Below are 22068 nucleotides of genomic sequence, written 5' to 3'. Positions count from 1 at the left end.
GACAGGCGTGAGATGACTTGATTATTCTGTTCATGGGACACCTAGCACTGGTCACTCTTAGAAAACATGATATTGGGCTTGATGGAACTTTGGTCTGATCCAGTATGGCTGTTCTTATGGACATCACATTTCACCTTGTCTTTTTGTGGACAAGTGTTAGGAAGGTGTTTTATAAAATGACCAGTCAATTCACGTGCTACTCTTGCCTTCTATGGCTACTCCAAATACCCTGTTGAAACACAATCAGCAAAATCATCTTTAAAAAGCCTTCCTTAATATTGGGTGCAGAGGATTATCATAGGTGTGGAAAAAATTAAAGCCTGGCAGTTTTACAGCCCTCATCATGTTTTTGTTTCATTCATTTCTCTGCAGATTTTAAGTTTGCTTTGAAAAGTCTTATTCAGATCTGAAGATACAAACATTGCATGCAGTGTACTACTGCTCTGTTAACACAATTTTAAAGACGACAGGGTTCAGCCAAATAACAGTAGCAACAGTATGAATTCACTCATTCCCCATGCCGTTTTTTTCAATTGCCTTTTTCAATTGTCTATGAATAGCAAGCCCTGCACAATACATTGTATAGATGGAATTTTAAAACAGTGTTCCCTCATTTGCTTCCTTCTATGTAAAGAAGGTGTGAAATGTGTGTTCTCCAAATGTTCTTTTTGACAGAAAAGTTGTCTGGAGGCGTCTGATATCACAATGTGGTTCATAGGAATCAGCAGCAGCAGCAGCCACATATATGATGCAGCTGTTACAACTAACTGAAAGATAGTTTGCTATTTTTGCATTGTTTAAAGATACTCACATGTTACATTGATGGGTGCCCTTTTATTATGCATACATAACAATGTATGAATTAATGAATGAATGCACAAAGGGAAATGTAGCCACTTTTTAGAGTGGAGCTCTATGCACTTTAATGCTGCATTAACTTTTGCTTCAATGTGTAATTTTAAAAGCTAGTTGATTTTTTGGGGACCTAAGAACATAAAAAGGGTCATACTTGGTCAGACCAACAGTCCATTTACCCCAGTATTCTGTCTGCCAACAGTGGCCGATACCAGATGCCCCAAAGGGAGGGAACACAACAAGAAATTTTCACACGATCCCTCCCTTGTCACCCATTTTCAGACAGAGGCTAGGGGCACCGTTCCTACCCATTCTGGCTAATAGCCATTGATGGAGCTAACCTCTGAATCTGTCTAGCTCTTTTTTGAACCCTGTTAAAGTCCTAGTCTTCACCACATCCTCTGACAAGGAGTTCCAGGGGTTGACTGAACTGAGTGAAGAAAAACTTCCTTTTATTTGTTTTAAATCTGCTACCTATTAATTTCATTTGGTGATCCCTAGTTCTTATATTGTGGGAATAGGTAAATAACTTTTCCTTATTCACTTTTTCCACACCAGTCATGATTTTATAGTCTTCTATCATATCCCTCCTTCGTCTCCTCTTCTCTAAGTTGAAAAGCCCAAGTCTTTTTGATCTCTCTTCATATGGGAGCCGTTCAAACCCCTAATAATTTTTATTGGCCTTTTCTGAACCTTTTCCAATGCTAATATATCTTTTTTGAGATGAGGAGACCACATCTGTACACAGTATTCAAGATGTGGACATATTATGGTTTTAGATAGAGGCAATAAGATATTCTCTTTTTATTCTCTATCCCTTTTATAATAATTCCTAACATTCTATTTGCTTTTTTGACTGCCTCTGCACACTGAGTGGATGTTTTCAGAGAACTATTTACAATGACTCCAAGATCTCTTTCTTGAGTAGCTGTAGCCAAATTACTCCCCATCATATTGTATGTATAGTTGGGATTTTTTTTTCAGTGTGCATTACTTTACATTTATCAACATTAAATTTCATTTGCCATTTTGTTGCCCAATCACTTAGGATATGTCTAGACTTCTAGAAAAAGCTTCTTTCGAAAGAGAGCATCCACATCTCAAAACCAGATCGAAAAAGCGAGCTGCTTTTTCGAAAGAGAGCGTCCAGACTGCATGGACACTCTCTCAAAAGAAAGCCCTGATTGCTATTCACAGAATGGCCACCAGGACATCTGTGCTTTTTTCCACTGCCTCGTCTTTCGAAAAATGTCCCTATTCTGCATCCTCACACGCCTTTTTTTCAAAAGAGCTCTTTTGAAAAAGACGTTCTTCCTCGTCATTTGAGGAGCACCAATGTCGAACCCCTCCCGGTGTTCTTTCGATTTAATTTTGAAAGAACGCAATTGCAGTGTGGATGCAGGTGAAGCTTTTTTTGAAAAAAGGGCAGTTTTTTCGAAAAAACAATGTAGTCTAGACATACCCTTAGTTTGGTGAGATCGTTTTGAAGCTCTTCACAGTCTGCCTTGGTGTTAACTATCTTGAGCAGTTTGGTATCATCTGCAAATTTTGCCACCTCACTGTTTATTCCTTCCTTTCTATAGATCATTTATAAGTAAGTTGAATAGGACCTACTAGCAAAATAGTTTCATGGTTGCTGATAAATATGAAATGTTGGAATAATATCCTGTTTTTCAACAGGTCTTTGGAATGGGATCTATGGGAACTCCTTCAGAAGATTCTAACAAGCAGCTAGTGAAGACCTGTTTACTGCTTCCACGTATCCAGAACATCCAGATTTCACAAACACTGGTACAGTATTCATTTAAAAAGAAAACCAACATTAATAAACTTAAAAATACAGGAACTTACATTTTTATTTTCAGGTATGTAAATAAAAACATATTGAAGAAAACTTGTATGGCTAGCAAACAAATATTTTTTTTCAAATTTTGACTTTAAATGTGTTCCACTTGAGATGGTGAGGTTTTAAAAAGATTTTTGCATATCGCTTTGAAAGTCGATCTCACTTTCTCTTAATAGTCTCATTGTGTGGTTTCTGTGCAGTGGTACAGTAATGTTATGGTAGGAATTACAACACAAGGGGTAAAGATTAAGTTTAAAAAGATTGGCATGAACAGTTGTTTATATGATTACCCTTTATAGCCATCTAAAGAGCAGGTAAGTTTAAAAGTGTTCTGCAGAGGATTATTTTAAAAAATTGGGGTTTTGCCATGTAAAGATTTTTTCTCCACTTATTACTTAAAAAATCAGGAATATGAACTCTGACCTTACCTAGTTTTGCTAAAGACCTCTTGCAAGTCACAAAAGTGTTCTGCAGAGGATTATTTTAAAAAATTGGGGTTTTGCCATGTAAAGATTTTTTTCCCCACTTATTACTTAAAAAATCAGGAATATGAACTCTGACCTTACCTAGTTTTGCTAAAGACCTCTTGCAAGTCACAAACGGGCCTTTATTAGCTAACCACTACAATTAAAGGAATGGTGGTTGTAAACTGGCCAACATTGATGTTAAACAAGGTTTAACAAAAACAAACAGTTTTAAATAGCCTGAACTAAACATACTTTCCCTACTCAGTTGCTCCACTTTCACACTCTTTATACTTGTGCTATTATTGTTTGGTTAGTTCTACAGTTGTTGCTTTAATATGTCTTTATGCTAGACAGAATCTCAATTTATAGTAAAAATAAAAAGAAGGGGAGGGAAAGCCTTTCAAAGCTCTTTTTAAGTAATTAAAAATCAAAACAAAAAAGGAGTCATAAGCACAATTCCTTTTGCTTTCATGGTTAAGGATTTTTATGTTATAAATTGTTTCCTGTAAAAGTATTTGAAATCTTCCAAAATGCCTGAAATTTTGATACTTAAATTAGTTGTCCGTAAGATGTGCAGGTGAGGCCTCATTATAATTATTTTCTGCCTCAAACAGAATCCTCTTTCTCTGTCAGATCTAATCATTGGTCTCTTCATATATTCTGTCAACATTTTTCTTTTTAAGTAGTGAGCTTTGCTTCTCTAATTTTTCTGTAGTGTTTTCTCTCGTGTTCTTGTAAAGAACAAAGACTTCTTTAATCTCAGTAATGTGTCATGAAGGAGGCAAGAATGAGCTTCTTTTTCACTACTTTGGTTTTGAACATTTTTTAACATTGTTCAGCATCACCTCTAAATAGTTGGCTGATGTCAGGTATTGTCAGAATTTAGGAGGGAAATATTGTTCTTTTCTCCTGTTCCTCTTTATTGTCTGTATTCCTGTGTAGAGGGATTTGGGGGAGCAACAGTCATCCTTATTACTCTATAATGAGGAAAATTCCCTTTTTCCATTACCCTGGAAAGAAGTTTGTGATTGGTACTACAGTAAAACTCCGATGGTCCAGCATCTGATGGTCCGGCACTCCTGATGATCCGGCACCATCAGGAACCCGGAAGTGCTCCGGGCAGCCGGACCATTGGAGCTGCTCTGCCCCCAGCTTCCTCGATTCAGCTGCTGCTAAAACTGACCAGCGGCTGCATCTGGGAAGCTGGGGGAAGAGCAGCTGGAGTGCTGCCGGGTAGGTACCATAGTGCTGCCCCTAGGGGCTGCTGGACCAACCCGGCAGCACCCCAGCTGTCCCCCAATTCAGCCCCTGCTGAAACTGATCAGCAGCTGACTCCAGGAAGCCCGAGGCAGAGTTGCTCTGCCTCGGGCTTCCTGGAATCAGCCCCTGATCAGTTTCAGCAGCAGCTGACTTGGGGACACGTGGGACAGAGCAGCTGGGGTGCTGCCGGGTTGGTCTGGTAGCGCCAACCCTTGGCGCTGTGAGACCAATCCGGCAGCCCCCCAGCTGCTCTGTCCCAGGCGTCCTGATTCAGCTGCTGCTGAAACTGACCAGCGGCTGACTCCAGGAAGCCCGAGGCAGAGCAGCTCTGCCTCGGGCTTCCTGGAGTCAGCCGCTGATCAGTTTCAGCAGCAGCTGAATCAGGACGCCTGGGGCAGAGCAGCTGGGGTGCTGCCGGGTTGGTCCAGTAGTGCCAAGGAGTGGCGCTGCGGGACCAACCCGGCAGCACCCCAGCTGCTCTGCCCCAGGCGTCCCCAAGAGCAGCTGGGGTGCTTCCGGGTTGGTCTCGCCACGCCAAGGGTCGGCGCTACCGGACTAACCCGGCAGCACTCCAGCTGCTTTGCTGCAGGCGTCCCTGATTCAGCCGCTGCTGAAGCTGACCAGCAGCGGCTGAATCAGGGATGCCTGGGGCAGAGCCGGACTATCGGAAGGGGGGGCTATGAGGGGTCTGCGGCTAGACCCCTCATAGCCCCCCCTTCTGATAGTCCAGCATTTCTGATAATCCGGCACCCCCTGGGTCCTAAAGGTGCCGGATTATTGGAAGTTTACTGTATATCATTATTCTCTCTGCATGGTAGTGCAGAAATATGCTTTTGTGTCACTAGAGTGTTCTGGAGTCTGTCTTGTACATAGTACAAAGTTGTAAGTGTTTTGTTCTATATTGTTTAAGTTCTGCTAACTAAAGCTGATCTCTTTGTGTAAATATCCAGGAGTCCTAGAATCATATCACTGTCCTGCTTTAGACTGTGAGCAAAATTAAATGCAGTGAGCCTTTATTGGCACGACAAGCTATATGAGTGTTGCCAAAGCATTCACCCCCCCCCCCAAAAAAAAAAACCAAACAAACCCCAGACTCCTCAAATACCTGTCAGAGGCAATTAGGCAAGATCTGCCCATGATAGGGACATATACTCTTTGGGATTTTATCCCATAGAAAATTGTCTCCAAAAATGTTGTCAACCCCAGAGGTGCATGTCACCCTCTTTTAAATATCCCTGATCCAGAGTCATTTGAAGTGATGGGAATCTTCCCTTTGTCTACTGCGAGCTCTGAATGAAGCCCATAGTGAGGAATGGGAGCCCCTGAAATTAGGTGTACGTACTGTAACCAACAGATATTTGGGGAATAGCAGTTGTGGGAGGGAGAGGAGTGATTTTATGAGCATATGTTGAGACTGGGTGTGTGATTGACAAATAAAAATGGATTTACAAGCTTTGTTATTCATGGACAAAAACAATTACAAAATGGATCATATCCACTGAACTGCACTAGCCGTCTTCTGTGTTTATTTTTAAAGAATGAGATCAGGAGAATGTGTTTCTCAGCTGTAGCAACAAGGAGTCCTGTAGCACCTTATAGACTAACAGATGTATTGGAGCATAAGCTTTCATGGGCAAAGACCCACTTCATCAGATGCATCTGACGAAGTGGGTCTTTGCCCATGAAAGCTTATGCTCCAATACAGCTGTTAGTCTATAAGGTGCTACAGGACTCCTTGTCACTTTTGCAGATCCAGACTAACACGGCTACCCCTCTGATACTTGTCTCAGCTGTGTATTTCTACAACTTTAAGGGGTAATGTCAAAGTTAATTGGCTAAAAATATGACCTTCCTCTGCCTGACACAAAAATGAAACATGGACAGGTCTTGTTATGTGGCACATGTTGTTTGTGTTTCTCTTTCTTAATTACCTTTTATTTCTAAGACCATATTATTATATATTATTATTATATTATTTCCAGTTTCCTTGTATAGATTATGTTAGTGGGAGACAATGTGGTCTGGCTATAGTCACAGGGTCCCAGACCCCCTGGTGGTGGTTGGTTGTTGTGAAATTAGAAGGAGGAGCAACGAGCAGCCTCTTGTACTCAGGCTCTGCCCCCATGTTCATGCAAAAGGGTTTTGGCACAACTAAGCCACTACAGGCAGCAGAACTGGTTTGGGTCATCTGTGCTGCCCCATAGTGGGCAGCACTCTACAAATGTACAGAGGATGACATTAGAGATGGTTGTTGGATGAGTGAACAAAGGGAGGTATGTCTTGCTTATTATTTTGTCCATTTGCCTTGGGAAAAGAGTGGTAGTACTTTCCTGCTCTCCTGATGACCCTCAAGGTGAAGGAGATGGACCAGAGGCATAGGAAACACTGCATGCAGGCAGGATCCAGTACTGGCAGGAGCATAATACTTCAGAAGGTATGTCCTGTGAGGATGGATTGGGGAATCCAAAGGCAATCAATTTCTCAGCCTTGCTTGTGTGAGGGAAGGAATGTAACATGATGGCAGGGCTCTTCTGTTCACCCGTACTGGAGAAAGATGCAGAAATTCTGCTGAATTATTGTGACACGTATAGCTTGCTAACACCACCACGTTGGATAAAATGAGAGAGGGGGGATATCTCTTTTGGAATATGGAATGAGGCATTTAAGATAGAGGATATCCTAAAGGAAAATCCCAGTTGCAACCAAGCTCACAGAGGAAGCTTATTGTATGGCATTGTTTTTATTTATGATTAAAGCTAAACGCCTTGGAGGGAGGGAGTTTGAACAGCATAGCCTTGATCCAGCAAGCACATCTCTGTGCAAATGTTTGCAGAATCAGAGTCTAAGTGAGGACCTCTCTAGGGTGGGTTGTGGACATAGAGGAAAATTATGCCCAAGCTGCACACATTCCCTCTGGTGGTTGATCAGTATTTTGAAAGCTGTCCAGCTAACAGTCTGATCCTTTCTTTGGATGGGGAAACATATTCTTCACTGAGGTGACTATTATTACTCAGAACCACCCGGCTCATTTTTGTTTGTTTGTTTTACAGAATTATCAGAATATAATAATTTTAAGTAGAAACTGTAAACCTTTATGGGTATGTCTACACTACCCCGCTAGTTCGAACTAGGGGGGTAATGTATGCATACCGAACTTGCTAATGAAGCCCCGGATTTGAATTTCCCGGGCTTCATTAGCATAAAGCCGCGCCGCCATTTTTAAAAGCCGGCTAGTGCGAACCCCGTGCCGCGCGGCTACACGCGGCACGGACTAGATAGTTCGGATTAGGCTTCCTAATCCGAACTATCTGTACACCTCGTTCCACGAGACGTACAGATAGTTCGGATTAGAAGCCTAATCCGAACTATCTAGTCCGTGCCGCGTGTAGCCGCGCGGCACGGGGTTCGCACTAGCCGGCTTTTAAAAATGGCGGCGCCGGCTTTATGCTAATGAAGCCTGGGAAATTCAAATCCCGGGCTTCATTAGCAAGTTCGGTATGCATACATTACCCCCCTAGTTCGAACTAGGGGGGTAGTGTAGACATACCCTATGAGAGTTGATCCAATCCCTTGCTCTTTCTTTAAAGGTTTCTCTCTCTGTACCATCTCTGCTTGGTGCTTACCAAGAAGACACTTGAAGATTTGTAATCATTTTTATTCTTACTCAGTTCTATTCTTTTCTCTTTGTACATCAGCATTCTTCCTCTCTCTCCACCCCTGAACATCTCTTCCTCTCTCTTTATCCCCTTTCCCACCTTCCCATTGGCCTTGGAAAGGGTTCAGAAAAGGGCAACTAAAATGATTAGGGGTTTGGAACGGGTCCCATATGAGGAGAGGTTAAAGTGACTGGGTCTTTTCAGTTTAGAAAAGAGGAGACTGAGGGGGGGATATGACAGAGGTATATAAAATCATGAGTGGTGTGGAGAGGGCAGATAAAGAAAAATTATTTATTAGTTCCCTAAATAGGAGAACGAGAGGACACCAAAAGAAATTAATGGGTAGCAGGTTTAAAACTAATAAAAGAAAGTTCTTCTTCACACAGCGTGTAGTCAACCTGTGGAACTCCTTGCCAGAGGAGGCTCTGAAGGCTAGGACTATAATAGATTTTAAAGAGAAGCTAGATAATTTCATGGAGGTTAGGTTCATAAAAGGCTATTAGCCAGGGGATAAAATGGTGTCCTTGGCCTCTGTTTGTCAGAGGCTGGAGAGGGATGGCAGGAGACAAATCGCTTGATCATTGTCTTCGGTCCACCCTCTCTGGGGCACCTGGTGCTGGCCACTGTCAGCAGACAGGATACTGGGCTAGATGGACCTTTGGTCTGACTCAGTACGGCCGTTCTTATGTTCTTATTAATATTACCATTAAAAATGTCTTTTTTTAGTAAACTGAAGGTGTTGTTGGAAATTATTATTATTATTAGACTAGTTGCTTCTTGCTTATACAATTTTTTTGTAATCTTCTATCCCCGTATATTCAATACAATATTTAGAGTAAAACAAAATGTCCATAATAGCAAACTGCTTCATCAAATATCCATAATTTCCCTTCCCCCCGTAGAAGTTAATGAGAATAAATTGTGTCTAATTACATTTTTACAAACTAATAGGAAGCTTAGAATTTCCAAAATATACCAGTGTTCAAATGGCCCTTTATTAAAGACCGTGTGGCCTTTAATATTTGTGTGTTGGAGTTGAATGGAGGATTTCAAAATTTGATTTCAATTCACAAAGCGAACCAAAAATGTCAGAATTCTCCATGAAAGGGAATTACAGTTTTCCACCCAGTCCTACTAGGAGCCCTGACTCTGAGGCACCTATCCTGGTAGGCTTCCCATGAGTCCAGGCTGCTGAAGAGCCTAAAAGCTTTGGAGCTGGGATTTTTAGGACCTTCCAGCTGCCCATCATGTGTGCTGCCCAGGGGCCACGCAGGCATGCTGGTAGGAAACTAGACAGGTTTCCATTGGAACCCTGTCTGGCTTCTGACAAAATTTTGTGAAAATTGAAGCATTTCCACAAAATGTTTCGACTTTGGCAAATCCTGATGTAAGAGGATTGTCTTGACAGGCACTGTATATTGTTTGTCATAGCAGAATGAAGAACCTTTTCTTCTCTGCAGTTATCTTTGTACATTAAAAAAATCCCTGTAGAGAGCAGATAAACAAAAAATACAGCTATATTTTGGAATTTTTCTTTCTTTCTTTTTTCTTTTTTTTTTAAGTAATAGCTTCACTCATTTAAAATACCAAATTCCAGCATTCAAAACCATTATAATTGGGATTGGTTGACTGATGCACCAAACGGGGCTACTTGACTACTGAGCTCCTAGCAATTGTGGGCTACAAAAGGATAGCGGGAATTCTCTGTTCCAAGGCATTTAAAATCTAGATTGGATGGCATGAAATTCATATGTAAAAGTGGAGCCAGATATAAAATTCCATTGACAAGTCAACATTCCATTGACAAGTCAAGAAATCTGGGACAATTATAATTCATCTTTTGAATCCTACTCCTATTAAGGATAAATGTTTCTTAAAGCATGTAGGGCTTTCGTAATACTCACTTCATCACCTAGTCCCTGATTTATGGGCTTACAGAAAACTTCATTCTAGAAATTAAATCACATTTGATATATAATGGGAAAGAGACATGGAGCATGACATGAGAAACCTCCAAAATAACAGAGAGGGCTAAACTGTGAAGCAAAGGTATAAGACTGAGACATAAAATGCTCTTTGCTCCAAGTAGAGAGAGAAGTGGTTCTAACAAAACTATAGAAAAACTTAAGTCAGAGTATTACAGTTGGTTGACCTTTATCTAGAGAAAATATGAATGCATCTTAACTGACCAAGCACTCTGAGCAAAGAAAAAGAATGCATGAAGTAGTGGTGTAGGCTAGTGGGGGGAAAAATTCTCCCCAGGAAGATTCAGAAGGGAAATCTACATTGGAAAAGGTTTATCAGACCAATTTCTTGACTTGTAAATGTCTTCTCACATAAGCCCACTGCCAGTCATACAGTAGTCTCCAACCTTTTTAAACACAAGATCACTTTTTGAATTTAAGTGCAATCCAGGATCTGCCTCAAAGAAAATGCAGAAATAACAGTTTGTTATATAAAGCTGAGATCAAATCCTTGATAGACATAATTATACATTTTCCATATTTACGGAGTCTCAGTGTGGCACTTGTGACTGTACGTTGCCTGCCAGTGTCTTGAAAGGCAGGTTGTGATTTGAAATAATTAATTAAATGAAGTCCTGCAGATGAGCAGGTGGGTGTGATACTTGGATTTGATCATCTTCATTTGTGAGAAGGCGCACTGACACAGATAGGTGGAACCAAAGTAAGCTTTTACTTTTAAAGCACAGGACAGTTTGAGGCCCCTATAATCGCTATTTCTTGATCTGGCTTTCGGCTCAGTGTCACTTTGCATGGTAATTTGGGTTGGGGTGTGGGAAGGGTTCTGGGCTGAGCTTGGGGTAGGGAGTTTGCATGCACAAGGGGGCTGCAGAGGTGGTGTCTGCAGACAAGAGCAGTGTGCAGAGACTCCGAGGGGCCACAGGAACATGCTTGCCACTTCTGGGAACAGTACGAGGCCAGGGCAAGGAAGGGGCCTGCCTTAGCCCCTCTGTGCCTCCATACTGTTAGCAGCAATAGCCCAGTGAGGCTCCATCTATGCTTCGGAGCTTTTTTGGGATACCCAATGTATCCCGAAATAGCTATTCCATGTCTTTAGAGCAAGCCCGTTATTTCAAAATATAACTGGCTTGCTATTCCAACATCCTTGTAAACCTTGTTCCACGAGGAGTAAGGAACGTTTCGGAATAGCGATTTATTTCTAAATAATTTCTGCGTGGACAGTGCCAAATTTCAAAATAAGCTATTTCAAAGTTGACTCTAAATATTTGCGTAGCTTATTTCGAGCTTTGGGTGTAATGTAGACGTACCTGTAGGCTGCAGGAGCCTCCGAGAGTTGAAGTCCAAAGCCGTCAGACTTTTTGCTAAACCGTGAGGATTGGCAGCCCTGGCCTGAGACTGAAATAGACTGTCAGAGGCTCCACAATTGATCAGTCCATTACAATCTATTGCAGTAATAGTTATGGGAGGTTAATTAATGGTGTACATCTTGGTTTTTGGTGCCTGATTTACTTGTATAATTTGATCAGGACAAAAAAGAGTGAAATTGAGAAAAAACAAAAAGATGAATTAGTTGAGACTGCCATTCCTCAAGGGAGCCTATGCTAGAAAGAGAGCTTTTTTAAATTGTTTTTTAAATTATGTGTTTAATCATTGGAGGTGTTAGAACTCCCTCTTGTGGGATTCTGCAATCTTTGCTATATTAAGTGGGTTAATATCAAAGAAATCATGTTGACTTTTTCTTTTGTTGTGCTCTTATGCAGTCACATATCACATTATAAAAGAAGCTTTATGCAGTGGTGATTTGACTATGCGATAAAACAGTCACTACCATCTTAACTGTAGAAAAAGACTTCAAAGTGTCTCCTCATGATTGTGTTTCTTTCACGATTTTAAATGCACCTCTCTTCCCTGAGCAAATAATGGAATAGATTTCTTGTGACGTTTATATACAAAAACTCATCAGAGATAAAGTATGCATTACGTTATAACATCTTTTAACATTTCGTTCTCAGTTCTGATTCTTTCAACTTCAAATTATTTCAGCTTTTTTAAAGGAAATGGATTAGTGGATTTCACTGGCTTCTTGCACCTTTGAAGCTGCTGATTCAAATTTGAGTGAAGTCACAAATGAACAATTGACTGTGATTTTAAATTAGTCCAAAAATCATCCATGTAATTTGGCATGATTGGCAATCACCGATCAAGGGAAGCGCAGAATTATTATGGATGGTATGACAAACTAAGACAATCTTTAATGTAGCTAAAATGCATTATGTCTGGTTTTAGACAGTGATACTGCATAAATATTTTACAAGCTGACAAACATATTCCTAACTGTCAGGGTGGTCAAATATTGGAATAAATTGCCAAGGGAGGTGGTGGAATCTCCCTCTCTGGAGATATTTAAGAACAGGTTAGATAGACATCTGTCAGGGATGGTGTAGGTGGAGCTTGGTCCTGCCTTGAGGGCGGGGGGCTGGACTCGATGACCTCTCGAGGTCCCTTCCAGTCCTATTATTCTATGATTCTATGATATTCATTTCCTCTTTCAAATCAATAAAAAGGTGAAGCAACAAATAATTTTTGTGGTGTTGTGTTATTTTATTTCTTTGTCTTGATGTGAGGCCTGAACATCAGGGCTGCATTCAGGAAATCTAACCACAAATTTGACCTAGCAGCAGTTTTTCATTGTACAAACAGCAAAGAACTTATACAGGAAAACAAAGGAAGTAAGCCTTAACTGTATATAAAAAGACATTGTAGGAGAAAATTGGGTAGGAACATAAGATTTGTAAGAGTACATCATGTATTGCTGCTGTATAAAATGTTTGATGATGATGATGAATAATTGTTTGATGTGAATAAGATCCTCATCATTGAGCAGTGAGCGTTGGCTTCCGTATAATCCCAAAAGAGTAATCAAATTACTATTTTTTAATTTATCTCTTTGATGATGTTCCTGTCAGACAGTACATTGTATTGAAAAGGAACGAAAATGACTACATTGCCATTTTTTTCACTGTATTGTTGGTTTGCCTTTTGTGTTTCCTTCAGCTAGTAAAATGAAAATAATGAAGTCAACTTCACATTCATTTATAGTGCGTTTTCACTTAGAGTTCTCAGTAGTGCAGTTTTTGGGTGGCATATATTGCATGTAATCAGTGTTTTAGATTTATGCTTTAAAAAAAACAAATGAAAATGTTAGATTTTTTGGAAAAGTTTGGCTTTCAGAAGCCTACGTTCTGGAGAAAAAATACCGTATCTTTTGGTATCTCAATAGAAATGTAATGTGAATAGTTTTATTGGCCTTACAAAATGTAAACTTTGGGCCAGATTTGTCTGGATGGAATCTGTTAAATCACTCTTTCATCTGTTGTCTTTATTTTTACTTTTTCTAGGCAGAAACTACAAATACCAGTCTCTTAAAAGTTCATCTTGAATGCAGTTTACATAACAATGTGTGCCAGCAACTTAAGGTATATCATGTACATTTTACTTTCATGGAACATTGACCTAGGTTTTAGGTATAAAAATGTGTCTACCTTTGTTCCCATAGTAAACATTTTATCTTAAAGGAAAACTCTAACATTATATAAAGTATATTCTGATGAATACTTTTAAATATGCTGAAGAGAAAATCAGAGAACTACAGGTTTTAAGCACCTTAAATAGAATAAATAGAGCCGTTCAAAATTTTGAAACAACTCAAATTTCAGCGGCCCCCCCCAATTATTTTGTTCACCATTTTTGACCTGCTCGAATTAAAAAAAACAAACAGTTAAATAAGCAGCTGCTATCTAGACAGCCTATGCCCTATTTTCAAAGGGCTTTGAAACATACCCTTACTACAAAGTACGACTAAGGGAAAGCAAGTTCATTGCTTAAGAAACAACAAATTCTGTTGCCTAGGAACTGCCTTTTGTAGGGAAATCACATTAATATCACATCGCCCATTGAGAGACTTTTCTCAGCTATGGAGGTAGTGAAAGCCTCAGGTCTGTTATTAAATTCTATTTTATTATATATGCTTATGTAGTAAATCAGCATTGGTTCACAGTCTTGTTATCTGAGAAGACCCCCTCGACTCTCAATAGTTGTCAGTGACACCTTTCAACAGCTATGGCTGTCCGAGAGACTGCAGCCATTTCTCTTTATTACAAATATTGTAATAGTCATCACCTTCGTTCTCCTCTCAACACTTGACTACTGTACTGTAATGCATTCGAATTACTGCTACCTCTGAAGTTCACATAGAAGAAACAGATCGTGCAGAATGTAGCTGGAATGTGAAGAACGCATAACACCTGTGCTCAGATCTCTGCACTGGCTCCTGGTTCACTTGTGGGTCCATCTCCAAATGTGGTGATCCACAAGGCTGTGAGAAGTCCGAGATCCAGATTGCTTCTCTTACTTAATACCTCACCAAGCTCTTTAAGGTCAGCTGGGCACTCTTTCTGTCAGTCCCGGTGATTGGACACTGTTGCCCAATGTGAAGGTTCCCCACCTTATTCAGAGTGAAGGACTTCACAAATGAAAATGTTTTACATTTCCTGTTGCGTTGGGATTCTTTTGAGGCTTAACCTTTAGTGTCATTTGAATGCTTTTTATTATGTATTACTTGTCTTATGCTAGGACCTTGAAATCCAAGTCTTGGACCAGGACTGTGGTTTTACTTTTTGTGTGTCAACTGAGTGCTTGCAGAATGCCCCCAGGAGACTACAGCCTTCCATTAATCCAGAAGGTGGTTCAAAATTGACAGGAGAGGCTTTCCCATGTTGCACCCTAACATGCTTATTGGAGTGGAATGTGCTCTCTGTATCTGTGCGGCCCTCTGCTGAGAATTCTGTCCAAAGTTCTAATTATTGCCCTGTGATCGGCACCTTTGTGATGGGGACCTTTGTCCATTAGAAATTGGCTGAGACCATCAGTTCAGTGTGTTTTTTTTTTTAATTCACATTATTTTATTAAATTTCCCCTCCTTTTTTCCCCCAGAGTTGCTGTTTTATATCTGATGATCCAATGCTGCTAGAAATGAGCTTAGTACTCAGAATGGAACATTCACACCAAGAATTTGTGGATCACAGACAGTACTTACTGGAGAATCTTTTTGTAGTTTACGTAACAATGGACAAAACAGAGACCTCAAGTAAGTCCAAATTGTGACTGTTAATTTTCGCAGAAATTGCTTTTTATACAATTTTCAGAATGGTGTATTGAAAAATATACTGATCTCAGATACACCCTTTTTATATTGCTATTTGATGAGAAGGCCGGATTGGTAAAGTGATGCTGTTGGATGTTTTGTGTTTAATGCAGTTACTGTGGTGGTGTTTCTTACTGAAATAAGTAGCAACCATCTGCAGTTGTAAATGACATCTGTTATGCTCTTTTCCCTTTCCCTTAAGATTTCTGTAAAAAATAGAAATATTGTTTGCTTAGCTGTCTGTTGAAATAACACAAAATGTGTGGTGTTGGTGATTGCTTTTGTTTTCCTCTTTCAGCAAAAGTGTAATTGGTGAAAACTATAGTACAGTTGGCTGGCTCCCCACCTGCTGCTAACCTCTTTGCCCTGCCGGCCCCACTGGGCTCCTGGCCCCACCATGGTATACCGCTGCCCTGCAGGTTGGGTTACCAGCACTGCCATGGCAGCTCACTGCTTCACTGGAGCCTGCTGGTGCTCTGGCCGCCCTACCAGTGGCCGGACTTGACTCCTGTGGCTGGGCTCTTGGCTGCCGGCTCCTCTGCAGCCAGTCCTGTATGAGCTCCCAGCCCCAGCAGGGCTCCTGCCTCCAGCCCTCCACAGGGACTCTCTTGTCAAGGAACATCTGTGCTTGGATCATGGATGTTGACAGACCAGAGAGTCCCAGTTTAGAGGGGATCAACCTGTATTGTTATTTTCAAGAAATTAAATTAATCGAACTAGACCTGCAAAGAAATCAGGACCTAGAAAGAACAGGCAGTGTGGAGATTATTGTAATAATATACTTCAAAGAATCTTCATGCCATCATTTTTGGAGGCTAGAATTCCACACGCGAAACAACTATCTACTCTACATTTTTTTTCAGTCATACATTTATTGGGTAAATAGGTAATTTTTCTCTCCATGTAAGGGAGGAGGAGATATCCTTGACTTTTAATTATTTATAGCACAGTATTACCTTTATAATCATTTAGGGTTTTTTTGGAACATCAGAACAAAAATATATTTTTAATTGTACTGTCTGATTGAAGGAAAAAAGGCTCGTGAAAATGGATAAATGATTCAGTTATCATTTTTACCACATAGAATTTACCTTTTAAAGGTCTTGATGACCTTTCTGCCTTTTGAGAACTCCAATTCAAGACTTGGGTGCAAAACACATTTATCATTCTTCCAGAGACTGCTCTGTGGTTGGGAGGGTTGGTAGTTGAGTGGAGTGTTATTTAACATTTGACTGACAGAGCTGATATAGCCACAGGAAATCTATTTTCTCTCATATCACATGTCAGTTTTTTGTTGAATAGAGTTATGGGGAGCGTACTTATTCTTGCAAATGTGGATAAATATTCACATCTGTGCAGGGGTGTGGTTACAACATTTTTAATGAGTCAGATGGTAGAAACACATTTTAAAAAAACTACACACTTCTTCAATATAATGCAAAACATAAATCCGTGTATACTAGAGTAAAGGCCTGTCAGAACCCTTTTATGATGCTGGCAGTGGGAAATTTTAGATCTTTAGTGGGCAGCTTTGCAACATCAGATGATGATTGTTTTCTTTGTTTATGTGAGAGAGAGACTAGGAGATTAAATCTCTTTTCACTGCACCCAAGTGAATTGAGAAGTCAGTAAGCCAGATCGTGTGTTCTATGGCCTGCAAATTTGGGGTGTTTGGACACATGTGTGCGTGCAAAGGAGGCTTTGTAATACATTTGCGACTCCTGATCGTGGACCCTACAGTACTTTAGTACTGTTTTAGCAACACCCCTCTCCTGTAGCCATACTTCCTATTGTTTGATGAACTATTGATTATGTATTAATCCTTTGCATTACTACTTAAAAATTCACAGTTAACATTCACAGTTCCTTGTTCCAAGATTATGCCCATTATTTTAAAATTACAATGCTATTGGGGACCCCAGTAGGCATGGTTACAGCACTTACACATAGGAAGAACCTTCTGTGTTTGTAATAGTTTTATTAACACAGTGAGAAGAGTTACAAACACTCCAACCTAGGATGGTGGATAGAGATAATATGGAATCTCTCTCTGAGAATCCATTTACTTACTAGGAATGTCAATGTGTAGACCACTACATGATTAACTGATAAGCCTTAGTTTTCGGTTAATCTTACCAACTGCACACACTGTCCCCCGCTGCCTCTGATACAGAGGCAGCAAGGAGTGGGGGGGAGCGGGAGCTGATGCCTGTGAGGAGCTGACTTTAAGCAGGCACCCCACGAATACCAGAGCCGTCTGCCCCCCTCCAGCCCTCAAGCTACTGCCTCTGACAGGGAGGCAGCAGCACCAAGGGTGAGGGGGGCAGGCTGGAGCTGATACGAAGCTGGCTCCCTGTGTGTGCTGGCTCTGTGGACCTGCCTGCTCCCACCCCTTGCTGCTCCATCCGGAGGCACTGAGGGGGGTGGGCAGGAGCTGGTGTTGGGGGGAGATGGATTAAAAGCCCCAGCACCAGCTCCACGGTGTCGCTTGTCTCCCTTCCTCCCTGGTAGCAGCCCCTGTCCGTGCGGGGGGGGGGGGGGGGTTTGGAGCTCTAGACCAGCCTCTGTCCACGGGGAGCTCGGATCCCTGCAGACAGGGACTGCTGCCACCTCACGCTGTATCAGAGACAGCAACATGGGGTGTGTAAACAGCCAGACTATACTGGGAGCTTGTTTTTAAACTGGCTCTCCTCCTGTACCGGCTCCTTCCTGCCACCCCATGATGCCTGCTGTCCTATGCTGCTGCCTCTAATAAACAGGCATCAGCGCAGGATGTCAGGGTGCTCACTGGATTCCAGCCCTGCCCCCGGGGACTCCAGCTTGGAGTCTCTCAAGAGCTACATCTCCTACACAGGCCAGGATCAGTCTTCCCTCTAAAGTGCACAGCAGCACAGCTTCACAATCAGCTCTGCCCAGTCAGAAGCTCAAGGCTCCGTGCATGGATCTGACTGACTGGGTGGGGCTGATAGATCACTTGTGATGGTGTGCTGCCTCGTACTTAGAGGGAACACTGGCCAGGATGCAACTTTTATGTGTAGTTGATGCCACTGTACGTTTTCCTTATTTATATTTCCTCACCCTGCTAATGTTGCAGTTCCTTTCTCTCAGAGTATGTCTACACTACCACCCTAGTTCGAACTAGGGTGGTAATGTAGTCAACCGGAGTTGCAAATGAAGCCCGGGATTTGAATTTCCCAGGCTTCACTTGCATGTTGCCGGGCGCCGCCATTTTTAAATGTCCGCTAATTCGGACTCCGTGCCCCGCGGCTACACGCGGCACTAACTAGGTAGTTCGGACTAGGCTTCCTATTCCGAACTACCGTTACTCCTCGTTCCACGTTCCACAAGGAGTAACGGTAGTTCGGATTAGGAAGCCTAGTCCGAACTACCTAGTTCGTGCCGCGTGTAGCCGCGGGGCACGGAGTCCGAACTAGCGGACATTTAAAAATGGCGGCGCCCGGCAACATGCAAGTGAAGCCTGGGAAATTCAAATCCCGGGCTTCATTTGCAACTCCGGTTGACTACATTACCATCCTAGTTCGAACTAGGGTGGTAGTGTAGACATACCCACATAGATTACTAACCTGCTTACCTGCAGCTTGTTAGCTAGTGTTATACTCTTGTGGTTAGACCTCTGCTGATGTACCCAACTTAAAATATCCCAAGCTGGTATAAACTGTTACCTTGTGGCTACATGTCTGAAGTTTAGTTCATAGAGCATTCTGTCTTTTATCTTTTCTAATCTCGGGTTACTCCTGGTTAATTGCATATGCTAAGGCTTTTGGGCCTTATGCTTTGTTTACCTAAGCTATTGATTTACAAGCTTTGTAATGGTTCTGCTTTTGCTTATACTTAAGTCTTACTTAGCAAATACCTATTCCTATGGGCTACACTATACCATGGCCTGGACAAAGGGAGGCTATGCTGGCTCTGTGCATAGGATTGTGTGCCAGCTGCAGATTTAGGAGCTGGTAATTATGCCAGCTTCCCAGCTAATTTTTGGCACCAGAATTTGGGCCAAAGATATGGCATGGTGGATTTACAGCAGCATAAAATGGTGAGAGAGGAGTCAGGCCCGATGTGTGATTAACTTCTTATTTTTACATGGTACGTTTTTTCATACGGAATTATTAGATATGTTAGATATTGTTTCTCATATTAATGTCTGACAAAGCAGTGGTACTTTGATCTTTGGTACTTATCTGGATGTTCTTTTTTTGGACAGATGATTCCACAGTAAACATGTATGTATTGCATTCAGGGAACAGCATTTTACGTATACAGGTAATTGTGGGGGTTTTTTTTTTCATGCTATCGTATTCAGGGATGTTGAATTTCATTAGGATATTAACTAGTTTGACTACTTACTTTTGCTGTTGCCAAAGTAGCCCACTTCTTTATTTTAAGATGAATTTAACATAATTAAATTTTAACATATATCCAACAGAATTTGTATATTTGTAAGCTACAGATCAGTTAATGACTTTAATGAACCCGGTAACCTAATTAAAAATCACAAAATTGTTTATCAGATATGACAGATGACAGTTCCTTCTAAGTTTGTCATGAAGATGAACTAAACAAATACTAAAATTATAATAATACTGGTAATAGTGCTACAGGGATTAGTAATATATCATTTTGATGCAGGACATACAACGTTTCTCACAAAAAGATACATCATCTGTGAGGTTTGAGCCAATACTACTTCCTTCTTCAACCACAAATTTTACAAAAGTTGCTTCCATTGTTTGTAAAGGTACAGTATATATATTTTGTGTATATAATATGATTATATGGGGTACATATTTACCTTTTTGTCAACAGCATAAGGTACTTTGAAAGGGATCATGACCAAGTTCTCTATGCAACTTTGCTCTCTTAAAACATACTGGGTTAAGAGAAGGAAGAATTCTCTGTGCTTATTTCATTTCCATCCAGTTTTATAGACACACACACCCCACCTCTAGCCCCACCCTCACCCCGAATCCTGGATCTTAAGATTCAATACAGGCCATATTAATAAGAAAGGAAAGTAGGTGACAATAAGATTGTCAGCTGATTTGAAAATAAATACATTTATTGCGTGTAACTTTTAGATTCCCTTTAATCCTTTAAATTATTATTTCAGATCAACTGAATAGTACACGTTTGTGCTTGGGTGGTTAATTTTTTTGGCATGTTTTGTAAGGATGGTTTTAGTGAATTGCTTAAGACAAAAACATGTTTGTGGAAGAGCTAGGGTAACATTTAGAAGTTGTTCTCTGTTCTCTTGCTACTAGACCATGTTGATGATGGTATATTACTGAAATTTTTATTTAGTTTCCTCTGCCCGGGTCACTGTTGTCATGCAAACTTTGTCACTTATATACTCTGTGGTGTGCTGCACATTTTTGCTATGCTTTCACCCTTCTGATCAGTGCTTTCAAATTCTTTCCTCTTTCCTCTTCTTACAAGACCATGTGTTTTATTTTTTCCGTCTATCTGTTTTGGGAATGGTGACAGAGAAAACGTATTTTGTTTCTGAAAGAGTATACCTCCTAATGGGTGTGTGGGACTCATCTTCCTTAGAAAGAGAAAGCAAAGAAGGCAGTAGAGAAGAAGAGTGAGTTTGTTATTTGCTTAGGCATTGCTTTTATGTATTAAGAGTAGAAGCTTAGTTCAGTAGCTAGGGTAGCAGACTCGGATTCAGGAGACAAGTTGTTTTTACGGTGTGATTTTTCTGAAGTGCAGAGCACCCATAAATCCCATCTAAGTCGATATTTAGCACATCTAAAAATCAGAATAGGGGATGAGGTCATTGATGATTTTGCTCTCAGTAAAATGAAGATGTTGGTACTAACTTTCCTTTAAAGGCTCTTTGAAATCTTCATATGAAAAGCATTATTATTAAAAAGATTTTATTCAAGTATATATGTGCATTCTTTTCCTGAATGCAGTTGCATCATGTGACAATGAAATCCATTATGCTGGTGATGTGAAGATGAACGCATTAGAAGGCACCACAACACTAAAAGCATGTCTTTCCCATCCTGTGATGGAAGGGTAGGTTGATGGTAGGAATTTTTAAACATTCACTGAAATTGTAAGGAAACTGTAAAATGTATTCCGATTCTATAGAGTGAAAGCACACTAATTTTCTTACTTCATGGTGCTAAGCACATGAGAATGGAATCCTGCATATTGTTGCTGTGTCTTTCAACAAAACAAAATCCCATGGCATTTCATATAATTGTTTTATATTTCATACACATAAGCCGTCAAGATTTAGTTGAAATAATATATAAACAATTAAGGTCACATAGACCTTATTTAGAATCTGAGATCATTTTTTTCCTTCATAGGAACGGTGGTGAAATGAAAAATGGGTAATTAAACATTCTTCTTTGAGGAGTGTCCCTGTGAGTGCTTCACCTTAGGTGTCTGTGCACCACTGCACTTCTAATTGGAGAATTTAGGTAGGAGTGCCCTCAATCAGCTGTGCACGCAGAACAGCTGGCGCATGTCATTTGAAATGGCTACTCTGCATGCGCAGCCAACCGTCCCTTCTCTACCCGCAGTCACCCTCAAGTGTCAGTTAGTGTTAGCATTTTAGATAGTTATTAATAGCAGTTCAGTGTTTTCTCTCAGTTTAACAGTTCATAGTTGGTAGTGTAGTTGTTTAAAACAAATATTTTTTTTCGTAGGACAGCTAGAGTCAGTTATTTCTAGTTCTAAGCTTTTAAGGTTCCTCCATTGCAGTAACTGCTTTTTTGGGACATGCCCGGTTCTCCTGGGTTTAAAAGCTATAGAATCTGAA

At 40.7% G+C, this 22068-nt stretch overlaps 1 protein-coding gene across 13 annotated transcripts in view; it reads left to right on the top strand.

Annotated features, from left to right (window-relative positions):
* The window catches only part of TMEM131L (transmembrane 131 like), a 136709-nt gene that overhangs the window by 59226 nt on the left and 55415 nt on the right, over positions 1-22068 (top strand). For all 13 annotated transcript variants that reach the window (XM_075930092.2, XM_075930089.2, XM_075930088.2 and 10 more), the window contains 6 exons: positions 2536-2646; positions 13465-13542; positions 15059-15212; positions 19495-19553; positions 19920-20028; positions 21209-21314. In XM_075930092.2, coding sequence (XP_075786207.2) covers positions 2536-2646; positions 13465-13542; positions 15059-15212; positions 19495-19553; positions 19920-20028; positions 21209-21314 — 617 coding nt within the window. The remainder of the gene's footprint in view (positions 1-2535; positions 2647-13464; positions 13543-15058; positions 15213-19494; positions 19554-19919; positions 20029-21208; positions 21315-22068) is intronic.

The sequence above is a fragment of the Pelodiscus sinensis genome, chromosome 4, assembly GCF_052426305.1.
Source record: "Pelodiscus sinensis isolate ZL-2025 chromosome 4, ASM5242630v1, whole genome shotgun sequence".
NCBI lineage: Eukaryota > Metazoa > Chordata > Testudines > Trionychidae > Pelodiscus > Pelodiscus sinensis.
Note: the sequence above shows the minus strand (reverse complement) of the source record. Positions and strands in the feature narration are given on the sequence as shown.